At 53.0% G+C, this 21,044-nt stretch overlaps 1 protein-coding gene across 1 annotated transcript in view; it reads left to right on the top strand.

Moving 5' to 3' along the window:
* adgrd1 (adhesion G protein-coupled receptor D1) overlaps positions 1 to 21,044 on the top strand; it is a 106,647-nt gene that overhangs the window by 29,260 nt on the left and 56,343 nt on the right. Inside the window, 1 exon segment of the mRNA XM_052032170.1 lies at positions 4,394 to 4,535. Coding sequence (XP_051888130.1) covers positions 4,394 to 4,535 — 142 coding nt within the window.

The raw sequence follows: 21,044 nt of genomic DNA, 5'->3' as shown, positions 1-21,044 counted from the left end.
AAGGCCACGAGCAGCCCCAATGGAGGAAGCTCTCCACGGATCCGATTGGAAATTTGGGATAACACCTTGACCCAGACGGTGGGAGATTCTGGGACTTGATCCCACAGGGAGAGTTTGGAGGATGAGTTTTAGCTGTAATGGGTTTTAAGGGGGAGCTGGGTAAATGCAGGAAGGGGAGGGTGGAGACACGGGAGACTGCAGTGGCTGGAATCTGGGTCAACAAACAAGGTGCTGGAGGAACTCAGCGGGTCAGGCAGCATCCGTGGAGGGAACTGGACAGTCAATGTTTCCCGTCGAGACCCTTCATCTGGACTGAGGGGAGAGAACCATAGAACATTGCAGCACAGGAAACAGGCCATTTGGCCCTTCTAGTCTGTGCCGAAATGTTATTCCACTAGTCCCTTTTACCTGCACCATCCGTACCCCTCCAGACCTCTCCTGTCCATGTATCTATACAAGTTATTCTTAAAACTCAAGAGCGAGCCCGCATTTACCACATCAGATGGCAGCCCGTTCCACACTCCCACCACTCTCTGAGTGAAGAAGTTCCCCCTAATGTTCCCCCTAAACCTTTCCCCTTTCACCCTAAAGCCGGTATAGAGGGTGAGGGGAAGGGGTGGGGCAGGTGATGGGTGGATCGAGGTGAGGAGGGGTGACGGGCAGATGGGGGAGGGGAGACGGCGGCCGGGAGGTGAGAGGTGGAGGGCTGCAGATGGTGGGATCTGATAGGAGGGGAAGGTGGAGCCTGGAACCAAGGGAGGGGGGTGGGGAGGGCAGGTGGGAACAGTGGGGGGAGGGGACCCAGAGGGAGGGGTGTGTGGGTGATGGGGTGGGGAGGGAAAGGACTGGGGTTGGGGGTGTAGGGGGAAGTGGGTAGATCAGGAGGAGAGAGGAAGAAGGGGAGGGAGTTGTTGTGGGGCAGAGACACACACCGAGTGGAGGGGTGCTATGTGTGATGCCGCTGAGTACGAATAGCTTGCACTGGCCTTCCCTGTCCCACTTGGAGCTGACTTGCGGGTGATGTGTGATGCAGACACTGCGAACCCAAGGAGACTAATAGAAAAGGACGATAAGACAACCCAGTGCCTCACTCTGAAGGCAAAAACCCTTGGCCGTGGCACCGCTGCGGTTGGTGCTCCTGGGATAACTTGAACTTTCTGTTCCCTTCCAAGGAAAACAAGGACAGATGAAATGCGGGGGAGAAATCTAGCAGCACAGGAAGAGGCAAGGCTCCCTGAGCCCAGGCCTGTGACGGGGCTGCCCAAATCCCCCCCGCCCCCAGCCTGCGCTCTGAACCTGTCACTCCCAGCATTCACCCAGCTCCCTCGGAAAGTTTCCGTGGGACCTGTTGGCACTCGCTATTCAGGCGGGGAGAAGGGACGAGGCAGGTCAGCCCCTTAGAACATGGAACAGTACAGCGCAGGAACAGGCCCTTCGGCCCATGATCTTGGGCTGTACTAGTTAAGCTAATGACCCAATCCCGTCTTCTGACATGTGGTCTGTATCCCTCCATTCCCTGTCCAAGGGGCTTGCTCCGGGGTTGCACTGATCCTGTACTCTCCTGCTGGGTTCCCTGGGGTGGGGCCTCGAACACGTTCAGTGACCGAGCCCCCCACAGCACCAAAGATGTTCCAGCCTCTTCATAAAGCGCCTTCCCTCCCCTCTGTCGGACGTGGCTGACCCCTTATCCTGGCAGCTCTGGTTCCAGACTCTCTCGGTCCCCCCCCCCCCCCCCCCCCCCCCCCCCCCCCCCCCCCCCCACTCTCCATCCCTCGCCGAAGCTCGTCTCTCGGTCAGCTCCCACCCCCCGAGCTCCAGAACCAGCTGCCTTCCACAGGACAACCCCTCACCCAGGCCCCCACACAGCACTGACTGAATCCAAGACCTTCCCTTGCATACAGACACAGAGCCAAGCATAACACGGTGATGAGGTCTCTCTGAAACTCCATCCAATCTCAGCCCTCCGTCCCTCCTCACACTGACAGGCAATGATCCTTTACCATCCCAACCCCACAAGTTCATCCTCTGCCCCTCCTGACCCAGCGCCCATCGACCAGCATGGTAATTGGTGTCTTACTGTCACTTGCACCTAGATACTGTGAAAAGCTTTTGTCTGTGTGCCATCCAGACTGATCATTCCGTACGTCAGTGCATTGAGGTAGTCAAAAGGAAAACAGAGTGCAGAGGGGCCTGTTTCTATGCTGTACATTTCTGTTTCTGCATTTCTAATATTTACATCCTGTGAACTGAGTTTGCTTAAGTATCTATAGTTATTTAAAGTGATCTCTTTTTAATTTTTAATCACCTTCAAACAGCTTTTAATATACAATATTAAAAAATCTATGATATTTTAGCTTCAGGATGTCAGAGATATTCATTAACATTCAGAGTCCTTAATGGATTTGACAGTTGACTAAGCTGGGGCTTGTTCTGGCTTGCCATGAGGCATCATTACATGTGAAGCATGTGCCCACCAATGATTGGAATGGCTTCTGGCAGCATGGCAATGTCAGTAGATGACGGTGAGTGGTGCATACACATTCAGGCTCATTAGCTCTGTCCCAGAGAGCGCTGTTGGGCGGGCTGAGTATTTCTGCTACTATTCTTTTGTACCTCAGGTTTCTGGCATCCTGGGGATGTTTAATTCTATCCTCCAGCAGTGAACCCAGGGGTCGGTTCGTTCTATACTTGCAAACCTGTGTCCCCATAGTCAGTGAGATGTGAAATTGTGTTTGTAGCAGGGGGATTGGTTGGGATCAATTGGGCTTTTTTTTAAAAAAGCCATTTAATTAAAACCTTGTGTATCCTGTGGAAAGTTTCCTGTATCTGTAGAATCAGTTCACTTTTGGATTTTGTGTAATTTCAGCAACTCCAGTGGCATTCCTGGGAGACGTTCATTGTCATTGATAAATGAATGTTTGTGAGTATCCGCTACACTCTGTGTTGTAGATAAATGTTATCCACAGAGTTCCCCTGTAGGGATTACTCTTCGACGAGCCTCTCCTTAGGAACGGTGTTCTGTTTCCTCTCACTTAAACAAAACCATGTTTTGTCCATTAAATAATACCGCACCTGTAATGTTGGGCCAGTGGGGAGCAGTTTCCATTTCAGCGAGATAGCATCAAGCAGTTCACTACATCAAAGGAAAGTTAGAACAGAAACCTAAGGTGTTGTACTTAGGCAGAGACCTCGAGGGCGCTTGATGCAAATTGAATGGTGTTTAGAGAAGGATAGAGATCTCAAGATATTTGTACATATTGTTCAAAATAGCAGGAGTTGGCAGCAGCGATGTTGTCACTGGGCTCCAGGCTGGGAATAATTATCAGCTCCCAGCTGGGGAATTTAAGTTAAATAAATCTGGAATTGAATCTTGCCTCAGTAACAGTGCCAGGAAAATAGAGATTGTAGTGCAGGAAACCTGTTCTTTGCCAGTCTGGCCCAGTGACCCCAGACCCGTACTGAGCCACTTGGTGTACCGTACCTCATAATGAACGTAATGCAAACATCATTCAGTAAATGCAGGAATGGCAACGGGTCAGGCAGCATCTGTGGAGGCAGAATCAGCAAGGCCTTTGACTAGAAATGTTGACACTCTCTCTCTGATCTGATGTATATCTTCGGCATTCCTGGGAGGTACGAGGGACGGCAGCTGTTGGAACCTGGAGCAACAAACTATCTGCTGATTGGAGAGACAAGAAACTGCAGATGTTCTAATCTGGAGTAACACTCAAAGTGCTGGAGGAATTCGGCGGGTCGGGCAGCATCTGTGGAGGGAAATGGACAGTCAACGTTTCAGGTCGAGGCTTTTTGAAGGATCTGGACCCGAAACATCGACTGTCCGTTTCCCTCCACAGATGCTGCCCGACCCGCTGAGTTCCTCCAGCGTTTTGTGTTGTATCTGCTGATTGTTGCCCCTGATGCAGGGTTTTGACCTGAAGCATTGACGCTGCTCGACCTGCTGAGTTCCTCCAGCAGATAGTTTGTTGCTCTGACGTCCACAGGTCAGGTTTCCAATGTGAACAAAACAAGATGGACCATCCTGATGGTCTGGACCCGAAACGTCGACTGTTTATTTCCCTCCACAGATGCTGCCTGACCTGCTGAGTTCCTCCAGCAGTTTGAGTATGTTGTTCCAGATTCCAGCATTTGCAGAATCTCTTGTGTCTTTAACACGGACTATCTGACCTGGTCAGGGACACTCTGAATCAGCCCAGTGTCCCTCCCCAGCAGCACCTTCACCAGAAGGGCTGCAGTGGTCAAGGAGGTGGCAACACATGCTGACTTGCCAGTGAAACCCCAATCCCACGAAAGATTAAAGGTGATCATTTCTTGTTTGTGCATTGGGTTCAGTGGGTGAAGCATCCTTCGACTGTTCCTCCTCTTTCCCCGTCAGAATCAGCGAGGCAGCCCTCCACAAAGACCACCAGATCGCCGTGACAAGCTACATCATCTCGCTGAAGATCGAACCCCCTCCCTCGCTCTCCCACAACCTGTCAGGATCCCCGCTCACCACCATCAGTCTGACTCACGTCCTGGTAAGGTGCTGGGCTGTGGGGGGAGGCGGGGGCTGGGGCAAGGCCGGGGGGTGGGGTGGGGAGGGGACTGTGGGGCAAGGCAGAGGGTGGGGTGAGGGCTGGGCTGGCTGGGGAGGGGACTGTGGGGTGAGGCGGGGGCTGCGCTGGCCAGGGAGGGGAGCTGTGCCCACTCCCAGTGGTTGTTGAAGTACCTTCCACAGGCGGTGGAGTGTGCGACCGCATGTAAACCCGGCATGTGTTGTCACGGAAACCTTTGAGTGTTACAGCAGCAGTGAGATTGGGTAACGCACCAGCTGTACCCCTGCTCACTGTATAACCTTGGGGCAGGGGTGAGGAGTCAGGACTGGGAGAGGGGTGGGGCAGAGGCTGGGCTGCGGCCCTTGTTTTCTCTCTGAAGCGACGGGGAGACCTGATGGAAGTTTATAAGATTGTGAGAGGCAGAGATAAGGTAGACAGGCAGAGTCTTTTCCCCGGGGTAGAAATGCCAAATACGCAAGGATGTACATTAAGGTGAGAAGGGGTAAGTTCAAAGGAGATGTGCGGGGCAAGTCTTTTTCACACAGAGAGCGGTGGGTGCCTGGAATGTGCTGCCAGGGGTGGGGGTGGAGGCAGATACAATAGAGGGGTTTAAGAGGCTCTTGGATAGGCTCATGAATGTGCAGGGAACGGAGGGATGTGAACATTGTGTTGGTAGAAGGGATTAGTTAGGCATTTAATTACTAGTTTAAATGGTTTGGCACAGCATTGTGGGCCGAAGGACCTGTTCCTGTGCTGTACTGTTCCATGTTCCTCTGTCCTCCCCCCATCCCCCTCCAGTCCTCACCTCTGGATGTCCCGAAACATCTTTGCTGTCAGCTGTGTGGAATTGGGGAATTAGTCCACGGAACATCCTACTCCAAAACAGGGATTGAATGTAATCCTTTGGGATAATGCTAGGAGAAAGATTTGGGGGTTTAAAGGAAATGCAGATGTTTTGCTCCGTTGGTGCCTTTGGTGATGCTGTATGACTGGGTGGGTCAGCTGGGGGCAGGAGTAAGCCAGCTGTCAGCAGCTGCCCCGTGCTGGATTAGGAACGTTGGCTGGTCCTGGATGGGGCCTCGGTTTGTGTGACTGTGTGTCGGAGAAGCTCGGTCCCCACTGTGTGTGTGGCTGGGCTGGGACCCCGGCAGACCCCTGCCGCACACTATCAGGGCTGGGACCTGCAGTGGGGTGGGGGGGGGGGGGGGGTGGCGATGTGAGGAGCAAACCTCCCTGGGATGGTGGAGAGGAACTGATCTGTGACATGTTTTAGAGTGGTTTAACATTCAGGATAGGAGCTGGTCATGCTGTGAACAATCTCTAGCACCTCCAGGCCTGTCTGGGTGAGGCTTTGGTCACTGATTTGCCCTCTTTGGGTGTCAGTGTGGCTCCTCTGGTGCACTGTCTGAGTCAGAGGGTGTGAGGGGCAACCTCCTCCTGACCTTTATTATCACTGACTTATGAAATGAATTTGTTGTTTTGCGGCAGCAGTACAGTGCAAGACATAAAGTTACTATAAATTACAAAAATAAATAGTGCAAAAAAAAAGGGAATAATGAGGCAGTGTTCCTGGGTTCATGGACCGTTCAGAAATCTGATGGCCGAGGGGAAGAAGCTGTTCCTGAATCATTGAGTGTGGGTCTTCAGGCTCCTGTACCTCCTCCCCAATTGTAGTAACGAGAAGAGGGCATGTCCCGGGTGGTGAGGGTCCTTAGTGATGGATGCTGCCTTCTTGTGGCACCGCCTCTTGAAGATGTCCTCAATGGTGGGGAGGGTTGTGCCCGTGATGGAGCTGGCTGAGTCTACAACCCGCTGCAGCCTTTTGCGATCCTGCATGTTGGAGCCTCCATACCAGGTGGTGATGCAACCAGTCAGAATGCTCTCCACCGTACAGCTGTAGAAACTTGGAAGAGTCTTTGGTGACGTACCAAATCTCCTCAAACTCCTAATGAAGTAGAGCCGCTGGCATTCCTTCTTGGTGATTGCATCAATGTGTTGGGCCCAAGATAGATCCTCTGAGGTGTTGATGCCCAGGAACTTGAAGCTGCTCACCCTTTCCACCGCTGACCCCTCAATGAGGACTGGTGTCTGTCAACACTCTTGAGGCATTACTGAGGGGAGGGCTGCATTGTCCCTCCTTAACACAGAGCCTCCTCAGGTGTTGATACCTCAGGGAGTTCCTTCTCAGTGTCCTGGGCCACTGCACATGTGTGTCATTGGGAGCTTGCTGTGCCTACCTCCTTCCCAACACCATGCCAGTGACTGCATTTGGAAACACCTCTGTTGGCCCTGAGCCCGTGACGGGTGATAGGAAGGGGTGTCTGGAAGGCCGGTGTGTTTTGGCTGATTGTGAGGCTGTTGCTGAGCCCTTGGCTCTGTGCAAGTGCCTGTTGTCTCAGGGCACCGTGTGGCGGGGGATCCGTTGGCACGGGTGTGGGTGAGAGGGAGTTCAATGGGTTCCATTCTGACACTGTGTGTGTTTCAGCTCATTCATGTTCTATGAAGCGTGAAATAAATCCTGGCGTTATTTGTGTTCATTTTAAATATTACTCCTTATTTTTGGTCTTCCGATATTTATTGGGCCAAGTTATCACAAGGGGCACATTCACGACCTACTGCTCCCACCCTGGTTCTCCGAGACAGAACCCTTGCGGTGGTGCTGGAGGGCAGAAACGTGCTGTGGGCTCGCTGTGGGAGCGGTGTGGCCAAGGACGGCTTGCTCCACTGTGTGCCTCGAGGTCTACAACAGCACCTCACGGGGGAAGGAGGCCTCTTCACCTGGCACCTGCAATGGTCCTCGCCCCATTGGGGGGGTCAACTGTTACCCCCAGCAGCTTGTTACTTGAGCATCTCCGTAGAGCCGGTGAGATACTAGTGATCTGTTTGGCCTCTGTTGTAAGATAGGCAGTGAGGCAGCTGGTCTGCACACAGCAAGATCCCACACTGAGGTACTAGACCTATCCATGTTGTTGCAGGGTGAGTATTGGTCCCAGAAGAGCACCAATGGGACTTCCTCTGTCCACCCAGGGGACCAACAGGGCCTGGGCCTAACGTCAAAGGTAACAGCCCCTCGAGCAGTGAGGCCCTCCCCGTCCTCGAGTGAGGCTCTTCCCTGTCCTCAAGTGAGGTCCTCCCTGGCTCTGTCCCTCGGGAGGCACTGGAGTGGGACTTGAACCGGCTGCTGTCTCTCTGTGTCCTCCTGAGTACCACCGTACAGCTATCTCGCTCAGGGCTAGGATTCAATCCTTGAGCGAGCTTCCAGGCAGAAGGTTCCGGCTCCAATTCTGGAGGGCAGACGTGAGCACGGGATCTCTGTCAAGGCTCTCGGTGAGGTGCTGAGGGAGTGCCGCACTGCCACTGATACACAGGGTGCGGACGTCACTGGCAATGCCAGAGCCTATTGTCTGTCCACAGTTGCCCCTGCGCTGGGAAAACAGTTAGGAGTCAAATGGTGGTAGAGCTGGATTCCTCCAGGAGCTCTGGATTTCTCCCACATCCCAAATACGTGCCGGTTGGTAGGTTAATTGGCCGCTGTAAATTGCCCCTGGTGTGTGGAATCTGGGGGGAGTTGATGGGAATGTTGGGAGAATCAAACGGGATTGGATGTGACGTCGATGGTTAGTGCGGACTAGTTGGCCAAAGGGCCTGTTTCCGTGCTGTAGGAATCTTTGACTCGATCACCCTGCGGGGGGCCTGGCACAGACTGGGTGCGGGCATTAGTGAACAAGGCAGGTTGATGACAATTTGGTACGTTTGTGCTCACGGTTCCTCAGAATGCTTCTGGGCGTGGCTCTGGTGTGTGAGGTGTTAGAGGTGGGAGCTACCAGGGTGAGGGTGTCTGGAGATTAACTCACCTGGACGGATATCCTGCTGTCCAGTACTGGTGCGGGGTGTTGGACAGGGTCCCGTCTGCCTGGTCCTGGTGCGGGGTGTTGGACAGGGTCCCGTCTGCCTGGTCCTGGTGCGGGGTGTTGGACAGGGTCCCGTCTGCCTGGTCCTGGTGCGGGGTGTTGGACAGGGTCCCGTCTGCCTGGTCCTGGTGCGGGGTGTTGGACAGGGTCCCGTCTGCCTGGTCCTGGTGCGGGGTGTTGGACAGGGTCCCGTCTGCCTGGTCCTGGTGCGGGGTGTTGGACAGGGTCCCGTCTGCCTGGTCCTGGTGCGGGGTGTTGGACAGGGTCCCGTCTGCCTGGTCCTGGTGCGGGGTGTTGGACAGGGTCCCGTCTGCCTGGTCCTGGTGCGGGGTGTTGGACAGGGTCCCGTCTGCCTGGTCCTGGTGCGGGGTGTTGGACAGGGTCCCGTCTGCCTGGTCCTGGTGCGGGGTGTTGGACAGGGTCCCGTCTGCCTGGTCCTGGTGCGGGGTGTTGGACAGGGTCCCGTCTGCCTGGTCCTGGTGCGGGGTGTTGGACAGGGTCCCGACTGCCTGGTCCTGAGCCGACGGTTTGCAGCCTTTAACCAGTTGACAGGAACAATGTTGGCTGAGCCGGACTAGACTTTGTGTGGCGTGTTGTTTGGTGAGAGTCAGTGAATGGATTTCCCAGAGGCTTGGGAGGAGTGTTTGCTGAGCTTTCAAAGCGTTGTGTTTCTCATGCTCACTGAGTGCTGCTCTCCCTGGGAGAGGTCCGTGTGTCACACATCAGTGATGGATGGTTTTAATACATCACAGATCAAAGGCAGAGTGTTAAGATTAAGGGCCACATCTGGAACTCCAGTGTATTACAGAGCAATCTCGGGAGGCTGTGGAATTGTCCTTAATCTGAGTTGCCATGGTAACCCAGCCACAGTAATGGGGGGCGGATGTGAGGTTTTATAGACAGGTCCCTGTCTCAGCCCCAGGACCACACGTGGGTGTTAATGAGCAAGGCTTCTCTCCCAGAACTTCACAAATCACTCTCACTGTTGGATTTAAACCAGAAAATGCTGGAAACCCTCTCCAGGTCAGTCAGTATCTACGGAGAGATGCTGAGGCTAACGTTTCATTCCAAGGCCATTGACCGGAAGAATTGACTCTGATTCTCTCTCCACACACACTGCCCGGCCGCCCTGCTGTGTGTGGCCAGCTTTTGCTGGTTGTATCTTGATTTCCAGCATCTGCAGGTTTCCCTCTTCCAGGGTCCCCGTGAAGGATGTGTGATCCTGGTACAACCTCCTCCCAGGCTAACACTCCACACCGTGTGTTGGCTGTTGCCTTAATGGTTACAGTAATGTTTCTGGTGGTCGTTAGTTGTGGTAATGGTCCATAACGATTCATAGTCACAGTAATACAGCAGGGAAACAGGCCGTTCAGTTCAACTTGTCCAATTTGCCATGTTTGGCCCACATCCCTTCAAACCTTTCCCATCCACGAACCTGTCCAAATGTCCTTTAAGTGTTGTTCATGTACCCGCCTCACTTCCTCTGGCAGTTCGTTCCACACACCCACCACCCTCTGTGTGAAAAATATGTCCCTTTAAATCTCTCCCCTCTCACCTTAAACCTGTGCCCTCCAGTTCTTGATTCCCCAACCCTGGGAAACAGACTGTGCACATTCACCCTATCAATGCCCCTTATGATTTTATACACTTCTATAAGGTCACCCCTCATTCTTCTACGTTCCAAGGAATAAAGTCCCAGCCTGCCCAACCTCTCCCTGTAACTCAGTCACGGAGAGGGAGAGCTTGTGAGGGAGAATTACGAATTTCTCCCATCTATTGCGCGGAGCAATGTTTTGATGCTTCACTCTCAATGTTGCCTATGGTTTCTGGGATCTTTCCCCGGAGCTGGGCTCCCAACCAGCGGGAACAAAGCCGACACGTGGATGAGCTGTGTGGCATCTGTCAGCGACGGATAATTCCGTGCCCTCCCCTTGCTTCAAACCTCGGTGTATTTCCCAGCCAGCAAGTATCAGTATGAGCCTTCCCAAACCCGTCTCCCTCCATTCCTGTGGTCTGGAACCAAACCAGAAAGCACTGACCTTGCCAACGTTTGATATATTTTTGTATTTTCTTATGACGGGAGGTCATTTGGTCCATCGTGTCTAATCCAGCTCACTGTGCAATCCCATTCCTTACTAATTTTCCCTGTAACCTATTCCCCCCACATTCCCATCAATTCCACCACTTACCCACACACCAGGGGCAAGTTACAGAGGCCAATTAACCTATCAACCTGCACAATTTTGGGATGTGGGAGGTAACTGGATCACCCGGGGAAATCCTCAATGTAGATTCAACAGAAGCACTAAATCCCTATAGTCAGTCTTGCATACCCGTCATCCCCTTGAGCTAACGTTTCCTTGAATTTTCCTGTTCTTGCATTGTGCTACAACAGAGTCACAGGCATTGTCCGATCACTGACACCTTTAATGAGGACTGCAGAGTGTGAGCAGTGTGGAGCCGGGCTCTCGCTCTGACACTGTTCTCTGCCCAAAGCTTTGGAGAATTTGCTCTTCAGTTGCTAACATTAAGCAGTGAGCCAGTTTATTGAACACCTTCAAAGGCAAAAGGTTTTAATTTAATTAACCTGTGCTCTCAAGCAATGCTTGTGGAAATATTGCAGCTGCTTGATTTAAAGTTTTTTTTTGCCTTGGTGAGATATTTATAAACATAATCATTGCAGACACACTACTGTGAGGCAGTGTGTCTGTAACCGGTGCTGTAAGTGTTGGAGGAGATTTTTAATTTGGCACAGTCTGTGGTTAATAAGAGGCTCATTTAGAGGGAGGGTTAGGGTTGACATTTCACTTCTCATGATCTCATGAACAATTGGCAGGAACTCTCTCACATGCTGCAAGTGATCCACAGTCCAGAGACTGGGCACTTGGTGTCTGCATAGCAATGTCATCAGCACATGGCTGCCTTACGCGGGGTGAAGAGTGAGAAACTCTGGAGCTCCTGAGGTGTGGCGAGAACCACTGAGTGGTGTTGCTCGATCTCCTGCCCCACGGTCAGTGGGCCTGGCCTGGCGTTGGTCCCAGGACAGGTCAACTTTGGGAAAGGTTGAGTCCTTGTGCTTGGCTGCACTGGGCCAGCTGTTTACAATAAAGTTGGAGAATCCTCACTTCTTGTTTTTTTCTGGGATCTGGGCATCACTGGCAGGGCCAGCATTTATTGCCCATCCCTAGCTGCCCCGAGAAGGAGGTGGTGAGCCGCCTCCTTGAACCGCTGCAGCCCCTCTGGTGAAGGTGCTCCCACAGTGCTGGTGGGGAGGGGGTTCCAGGATCCCGACCCAGGGACGATGAAGAAACGGTGATGTATTTCCCATTTAGTTCGGATGGTGTGTAGCGGAGGGGGATCTACAGGTGGTGGTGTTCCCCTGTGCCTGTTGTTCTTCCTGGTGGTGAAGATCGTGGGTTTGGGAGGTGCTGTCAGAGTTACCTGGGTGAGTGAGCTCAGCCTGTCTGGTACCTGGTTTGTGCTGCAGCACTGGGTGGAGAGTGTGCACCCTCACCAGGGCAGGGAACCCACCCCATTGGTCCTTGATTCCAATAACCCAACACTCGCCTTGTCCTATTGGTGCTGGCATACAGTCCCTTGTCCCTATTGGTTCAGAGGTCCCATCACTTGCCATTGGTTTGCAAGATCAGTTCTCTTGCTTCTGCCTGTTCCTATTGGTGCCGTAGTTCAATCCCTGCCTCCTATTGGTCCTGAGGCCCAACTCTTGTGGCCTTTCCTACTACAATTGTTAATGGTGTCCATTCCTTCTCCCACCCCCTCTCATTGGTCGGTCACTGCCTCGGTCCCCTCCACTGGTCCACGGGAGGTTAAATCGACAACCTGGGAGACCCAGGGTTAATTTTCAATCTGAGGTTGACGCATTTTGTTAATTGAGGCATTAGGGCCCAGAAGGGGAGTTTCTTCCTGATCTGTGACACGGGATCCATAGGAAAGCAGAAAAACTGCCCAAATCCTTGGGATTTTGATGGTTTTGTGCATAACTTTTCATCACCAATGGAAGAGCAAAGCAAGACGTTGAAGGTGGTGGGAAACCAGCCTGCTGACCGGACATTTCCCTGTGTATGGGCGCGGGGACTGAGGCAAGGGATGCTGGAGACAGGAAGTCACCTCAGTCAAGCTGTTTCTTCTGATGTCAACTGTTCCTCTACCAGCTGCTCCTCGTCTCTGGACCCTACCACTGGACCATTGGTGGTCCCACATACTGACCACTGGGACAATGAGACAGACATGTCTCTTGGCCCCTAGATCCCCAAGCCCTCTGCACTCTTTAGATCCCTGGATCTAATGCCCCTGCCGTCAGCAGTCATCCCTACAGCTGCAGAATTCCCTCTCTACACCTCCCTGGCCATCCTCAAGCGACCCAGTACCCTCCGTCGCATTGAGCTGCCCGACTTCTCTCAGTGCCGTGTTGTTGGCAATTCCTCCTGTGTCACTGCGTCACGGGTGATACAGAAGTGCAGCTGGTTGTTGTACTGAGTCGATCTGAGACATTCCAGTCAGTCACAGCACTGTGGCCCCCACAGGAGGAGGCACTTGCTCTGGGGAGGTTGGGGAGGAGGGGTGAGGGAGTTGGGCAATGTATCCCCTGATGGGTAGGAGGAGGTCAGAACAAGGGGCCACATCTCAGCTCAGGAAGTGCCCCACAGTGGGATAGGGCAGTGGGGATCTGGGTGGTTCCTCAGAAACTTGGCCTGTGAGGTCTGGAGTTTGTGGGTTTATCAGGTGGGGAAAGAGAGGAAGATGATGTGGTCTGATTGGCTTCTGGAAATGTCGAAGGGGGTGAATGCCTTCCTCACTGAGGGACCTCGGGATACAGGGACAGGGTTCCCTGAAAGTGGCATCGCAGGTAGACAGGGTGGTGAAGAAGGCGTTTGGTACACTGGCCTTCATCAGTCAGGGCACTGAGTACAGGAGTTGGGACGTTATGTTGCAGTTGTACAGGACGTTGGTGAGGCTGCATTGGGAACATAGTGTTCAATTCTGGTCGCCTTGCTACGGGAAAGGCGTCATTAAGCTGGAAAGAGTGCAAAGGAGATTTATGAGGATGTTGCCAAGACTCGAGGGACTGAGTTATGTAGAGAGGTTGAGCAGTTGGGACTGTTTCCATTGGAGTGTAGGAGAATGAGGGGTGACCTTATAGAGGTGTATAACATCATGAGGGGCAGAGACAGTGTGAATGCGCACAGTTTTTTTCTCAGGATTGGGGAATCAAGAACTAGAGGGCACAGGTTTAAGGTGAGGGGGAGAGATTTAATAGGAACCTGAGGGGTAACTTTGTCACACGGAGGGTGGTGAGTACATGGAACGAACTGCCAGAGGAAGTGGTTGAAGCAGGTACCTTAACATTTAAAAGGAACTTGGACAGGTATGTGGAGAGGAAAGGTTTAGAGGGATATGGGCCAAACGCGGGCAAATGGGACTGGCTCAGATGGGAATCTTGGTTGGCATGGACTAGTTGGTCCGAAGGGCCTGTTCCTGTGCTGTGTGACTCGCCCCCCAGTTCTTGCCCTGGAATCATGACCGGCTCATTACAGAGTATCCGCAACACAGCAGCCCATTCACCCCATTGGCCCCTGCTGGCCCTTGCTCCCACCCCTAGTTGGAAGGCTGCTGTCGTGCAGTTATCCCTTGTGGTTAGTTGGTCCTGCGGCAGAGCACTGCCCGATCCCGTGGTTGGGACCCGCGGGTGTACAGGTGTGAGGGAAGGCTGTCTCCACACTGCTGGGAATCGACCTCTGCTCCCGGGAGGGCAGCACGGGGGGTGGGGGAGAGGGGGGGTCAGACTGGGTGGGGCATTAGAAGGCAAGGGGAGGGTGGGATCAGACGAAGGGAGGGTGGGATTATAGTGGTTGGGGTATTAAACGGTGCTGGGAATGAGGCAGAGATGGGTTACTTCAGGTGGCAGGGTTGATGGGCCAAGTTGACTGTTCTGGAACTTTCTGAGAGTGCGTCGTGGTTGTGGGTTGTGTGTCTGGCTTTGACTCGTGGTCTTGTGGCCTGAGTAATGTCTGTGCATTCTGGGCATGGGTCAGCAAGCTGTCTCCCCTCTCTGCAAAGCTGCTGTGGGGAAATGAGTTGGAAGGTCTCTGATCTTTCACTGCCGATGTCATTGCTGTTACTGAAAATTAGCAGCTGAGTCGTGCAGACAGGCCCTGCCCTTGTCTGCAGAGATCTCGGTGGCTGGGGTCTCCAGAGCACAGCGCCTCTTTTTCCAAGTAGTTTACTTCATTTATTTTCTGATCTGTTGCCAACAGCAGCAGATTGCATTTGTATAGCTCCTTTAACCATCCCCAAATGCATCCCATTCAGCAAAGAGCCATAGATGTTGGAACAGGACTACGGTCAGAGGGGGTTACAGAGATAGGGAGGGGTGTAGGGGCCCGAGGGGGTCACAGAGATGGGGAGGGGTGTAGGGGCCGGAGGGGGTCACGGAGACGGGGAGGAGTGTAGGGGCCGGAGGGGGTTACAGAGACGGGTGTAGGGGCCGGAGGGGGTTACAGAGACAGGGGTGTAGGGGCCAGAGGGGGTTACAGAGACGGGGAGGGGTGTAGGGGCCGGAGGGGGTCACGGAGACGGGGAGGGGTATAGGGGCCAGAGGGGGTTACAGAGACGGTGAGGGGTATGTGTATTGGAAGATGTCCCAGGGAAGGAGTGAGATCAGGGAGGGTGAGCCTTTTGCAGGCACCTCACTTGGTGGCAATTGCCCCGCAACGTTGTGAGGTGGGACTAGGTGCTACAGAAAGGCAAGTTCTCCTTCCTTTCTCTGCAGGATCGTACTGCGCCATTGACAACCAGGTTCCCTCAGGGAATCCTGTGCTGGGTTACTGTCAGCTGGTGCAACCGAAGGCCAGCCCTTCCCCAGGTGTCTCCGGGACCCCCTCACCCTGCTTGCCACCTGAGGGCTGAGACTGCCCAGTTAGGAGGGGGTTAACGCCCAGCTGTGGAATTCACACAGCCTCGCAAAGTTTGGGCAGTTTTTGTTTTGCAGGCGCTGTGTTGCTAAAATTACCTCAGTGTGTGTTAGAATGTGAACAGTTCACAGCCAAATGGCAACCTCATGGGGTGGGTGCTGAGCTTTCCCTCAGTTCCCGGGGCTGTGTGTGGTGTTCCTGACTAAATACCAGTTCCCAGATCACTGCTGTGATGACACTCGACCCAGTCCAGGCTTGGTTTCAAAAGAAACAGAGCTCGTGATTGGTTTGCCATTTTTAGAGGTTGTCTTGACTGAGTGTGAGGATTGTGGAGGCACTTTCACAGTGTGTGTCGGGCAAAGCTATTGCCACTAACAGAGTGGATCTGGTCTGGGGGCTACGTGATCTGGGAGAAGAGGGAGGGCAGAAGTGTGCCGTCAGCTGCGATTCCAGCAGGAATGTCACTGTGAGCTCGGGGTGGGGGAGATGTTCACCTGGGGAGGCTGGGGCAGGTGTACTGAGCTGGACAGGGTCTGTCACTTTACAGTAGGGGGGTGTGTGTGTGTGTGTGGAGCCCGGCTCCCTTTCACACTTCACCCTCAGCGTGCCCCCAGTTCTGACCCCCCTCCTTCTCTTGCTCTGCCTCCTTGCTCCTCCTCCTGCCTTAATTAAATCTTTGACCAAGTTTCAGAAAACAGAATAAATGTTGTAATGTGAGACTAGTAGAAAGCAGATGTCTCTGTCTGGCGGTGATGGACTTCTCAGCATGTGAACTTTCTCTCAGAACACAAGAATTGGGAGCAGGAGTTGTTATCTGATTCCTGGATCCTGCTCCACCCTCACTGCTGTCTTCCTGCACTATCCCCATACCCCTTCCCTGATGTCCCAAAATCCATTGACTTCTGCTTTGAACACGTTAACACCGAGCCCACACGGCTCTCTCAGGTCGTGAATTCCAAAGCTTCTCTGGGCTCTGAGTGAAGGAACTACTGCCCGTCACAGCACTACATGGCTGACCCTTCATTCTGTGCCTCCCTCGGCCATAACAGCTACAGATATCAGCTGAGGGAGTGGTGGTCCACACTTGGATCAGTCCTTCAGGGATGGAGCTGATGTTGAGTAGCTATGACTGAGCGGAGTGTAAATGATACCTCATTCAGCAAGAGGCAATGTTTTTGCTGATTTAACAGTGAGGATAAGATAAGATCATCTGTAAAACGTTGAGGTTTTGTGACCAACCAGTCCGTGCGTTGAGGCTGGACACTCCCCTTGGAGGAGTGATGTGGTACTCAGCAACCTCGGCCACAGTTCCCACCCTTGCTAGGCTTGAGTTCCAGGCTGAGAGTGCCCCTTGGACAGAGAGGCTTGTGTTTCTGTTCCACTGAGACCAAAAGGTGGGGTGGGGCAGATTGACGGGCGGTGGGGGTAGAATTGTCCTTTGGCCTCGCTGAATCTACTGCAGCCTCAGTGTCACAATGCGACATGTTCCCTGGGCAGAACATACGTGTTCAAGCTCTGGTCCTGTGGAGCTCTTCAGTCAGAGGCCTTCCCCTAGGCCACACCATTCAAAACCAGCGGACCTGCAATTGCTCCCAGCGCCTTACTCCTGGAAACATTGTCACTTCTGATAAAGGAAGCTCAGAGGATAATTTGTGCACAGCAAGCTCCCACAAACAGCTAATGACCAGATAACCTGTTTCCTCAGTGTTGACTGAGGGGTAACCATTGACCAGAGCACTGGGGTAAACACACCACCACTCCTCCTCAGCGGAGTGTCCTGGGAACTTCTTCATCCTTGGAGACAGCAGAGAGAGCATTGGTTTAATGACTCATCTGTGGGAATCCACCTCTGAAACCAGGGGGCATAGGTTTAGGGTGAGAGGGGAAAGATTTAAAAGGGACCTGAGGGGCAACTTTTTCACGCAGAGGGTGGTGAGTGTATGCAACGAGCTGCCAGAGGAAGTGGGTGAGGCAGGTACAACAGGATCATTTAAGAAGCAGTTGGATAGGTTCGTGGAGGGATATGGGCCAAACACAGGAAATTGGGACTAGCTGGGTGGGCACCGTGGTTGGCATGGACTGGTTGGGCCGAAGGGCCTGTATCCGTGCTGTACTGCTCTATGACTGCCAGTGCTGCACCTGGTCAGGAGGCTATAGAAATTCGGCACATCCCCTCTGACTCTCTCCAACTTTTGTCGATGCACCGTAGAAAGCATCCTATCTGGATGCATCACGGCTTGGTACGGCAACTGCTCTGCCCAGGACCACAAGAAACTGCAGAGAGTTGTGGACACAGCCCAGCACATCACGGAAACCAGCCTCCCCTCCAGGGACTCTGTCTGCACTTCTCACGGCCTTGGTAAAGCAGCCAGCACAATCACAGACCCCACCCACCCCGGACATTCCCTCTTCTCCCCTCTCCCATCAGACAGAAGATACAAAAGCCTGAAAGCACGTACCACCAGGCTCAAGGACAGCTTCTATCCCGCTGTTATAAGACTATTGAACGGTCCCCTAGTACGATAAGATGGACTCTTGACCTCACAATCTACCTCATCATGGCCTTGCACCTTATTGTCTGCCTGCACTGCACTTTCTCTGTAACTGTAACACATTTTGCATTCTGTATTGTTTACCCTGTACACCTCGATGCACTGATGTGGCAAATTTATGAACAGTATGCAAAAGTTTTTCACTGTGCTTTGGCACATGTGACAATGATAAACCAATTGACCACTCCCTCAGTGCAGGTCCTCCCCAGCTCCCAAATGCCCGACTTGTGTACGGCCCATACCTACGGAGGAGTATTTGGGAGACCAGTGGTATGGATTTGATGGCTACTGCGGGGATGCAGACATCTTCTGTGGGGTGTGGACCCAGTCTGTGGCTGCATTTCCAACCCGCGGGCCGTCCGGGTTAGGAACAGTTCACAGGGATGGAACCCTGCTGTAACCTGTGAGGAGTGCTACTACAGTGGAGTGCTTCGTCTTGTCTGAGTGTCTGGAGTGGGCCTTGGCCTTGAGCGAGAGGGCAGGCCACAGACCGGGATGGTCCCTTATCACTGCTTGTGATGGTAGGAGCCGGGGATGTGGTGCCCAGTAACCAGGAGTGCCACGGGTAACTTCTCCTCGCAGACCAGCGGTGGTTAATTGTAAGCTGAGCTGGTCGCCATGGTTACAATGTTGGAATGAACACATTTCTTAACACAACAGTTGCCGAGTGGTCACTGACCCCCACTGTCGGAGCAAGCAGCAGGGCAGTTAACAGAAGTAACCAGCGTCCAGCTCCTACAGGGCACTGGGTTACTGTACTGGTTACCCGTTGGGGCTTGGACTCGCTGGCAGCCTGGATCCTAACACAAAGCTGGTTGCTTGAGCAAGTTAAATCACACCAGCTGCATTCAAACCATTAATTCAATTTCCGCAGGGACTGAGATTTTATTGTAGAAATCATATGGAAGGAATGAGCTGTCTGTTTATTGAAATGCTGTGCTGTTGCTGGGGCGGTGAGTGTGTGGGGTCAGGTGGGACTGGAGGTTCACTGTAGCCTGCACAGTTCATCGTTAAACGTTCACACCGGTTCCCAGCTCGTCGCTGCCTGACAGCTTGTGGTGGTCTGCTGTTTGTGTGTGTGTGTGTGTGCACCGTCACCAGATGTTTGGAACCCCAGCCTGTTCACTACTGTCACCAGATGTTTGGGACCCCAGCCTGTTCACTACTGTCCTGTCACCAGATGTTTGGGACCCCAGCCTGTTCACTACTGTCCTGTCACCAGATGTTTGGGACCCCAGCCTGTTCACTACTGTCCTGTCACCAGATGTTTGGGACCCCAGCCTGTTCACTACTGTCCTGTCACCAGATGTTTGGGACCCCAGCCTGTTCACTACTGTCCTGTCACCAGATGTTTGGGACCCCAGCCTGTTCACTACTGTCCTGTCACCAGATGTTTGGGACCCCAGCCTGTTCACTACTGTCCTGTCACCAGATGTTTGGGAGTGGAGACCCCAGCCAACACATCCTCAGAATCACAGACTGGTTACAACATGGAAGGAGGCTGTTCAACCCATCAAGTCCATGCTGGTTCTCTGTAAGAGCATGTAATTTCTATGGGAGAGGCTGGACAGGCTAGGACTTTATTCCTTGGAGCGTAGGAGACTGAGGGCTGATTTTATAGAGGTGTATAAAATCAGGAGGGGCATAGGTAGGGTGAATGCGCATAGTCTTTTTCCCAGGATTGGGGAATCAAGAACTAGAGGGCACAGGTTTAAGGTGAGGGGAGAGATTTAATAGGGAGCTGAGGGGCAACTTCTTCACCCAGAGGTCCGTATATGGAACAAGCTGCCAGACGAAGTGGGTGAGGCAGTCACATTAACAACATTTAAAAGACACTTTGACAGGTCCATGGATAGGAAAGGTTTAGAGGGATATGGGCAAATGGGACTCAGATGGGCATCTTGGAAGCAGGACCAGTCGAGCTGAAGGGCCTGTGTGACCCTGTGACTCCAGAAGCAATCCGCTCGGTCCCACTCCCTGCCCTCTCCCAATCCCTCCAGATTCATTTGGATTCTTTTCCGTTCAGAATGCTACAGCTGAATCTGTCTCCAGCTTCTCCTCAGCTGTTGCGGAGCACAGCCTCCCTCTCCGTCAGTGAGCATCTTCTCTGCAGTCCTGTGAGCAATGTTCAGCTTGTCCCAGCCCAGTTTGTACGCTGTCTGGTGCTGCTTCGAACTCCTGGAACTCGCTCCCCAACAGCACGGCAGGCACCACGTGGACTGCAGTGGTTCCGAAAGGCAATTCGCCCCTACCTTCTCAAGGCGTGACTAGGGATGTCCTACACATGCCAGCAGCAACCAGATACAGACGAGTGAGCAAACTTAATTTGCTGTTTGTAACTGGGAATTTCTTCTGCACTTCTGATGAAATTCCAGCAGGAAACAGGAAATTCCTGGGCAAACAGCGCTGTGTAGCACAGCGTGAGGTGACCTTGCTCAGGGAGACAGTTTTACAATCTTTGGACCAGCTGTGACTGTAAATACTTTATTAGAAGCATAAGGTAATTGACATCAAGAATAGTGAAGTGCAATAAAATGCAGACGTCACTCATCCTCTCCTCCGTAAACACAAAGGGAAGTTGCCAATAAATCATCCAACCTCAGCTCCCTCCAGGAGTCTGAAGTTAAAGTGGCTGCAGGTTCATTTGGATTCACCAGCTGGGATTTGGGCAGGGTGCTGGGTCTTTCAAAACCCCCTCTCCACCTCGCCCCCTCCCTCCCTCCCCCCCCCCCCCCCCCCCCCCATTCACTGCCAGCCACATAACGCCTGCTTGTCATTTGGCGAGGTCCGCTTGTACCTCCCAACAGTCCATCGACCTGTTTCACCCCCAGAGTAAGAGCAGAGCCTGCTGTTGAGGCTTGCCAGTGCTGCTTCAGCTGGGAGTCCTCACCTCTGATACAGCTTGCGTCTCCTGAACCTGAGCTGTTGTCATCTGTTTGACTGCAGTTTCTGATCACACGTTCTCTATAAATAGCCGCCGTGGATTATTTCAGTCCCGTCCAAATCTGGCTCCTTTACGCAAAAAGCGCTCCTTCAGTCTGCCTCCTTGTGCAAGCAAGAGTTGAGTTTTCACACTGAATGACTCAGAATGGACAG

The sequence above is a fragment of the Pristis pectinata genome, chromosome 17 (genome assembly GCF_009764475.1).
Source record: "Pristis pectinata isolate sPriPec2 chromosome 17, sPriPec2.1.pri, whole genome shotgun sequence".
NCBI classification, from domain to species: domain Eukaryota; kingdom Metazoa; phylum Chordata; class Chondrichthyes; order Rhinopristiformes; family Pristidae; genus Pristis; species Pristis pectinata.
This window is presented reverse-complemented; position numbering and strand designations above follow the sequence as displayed.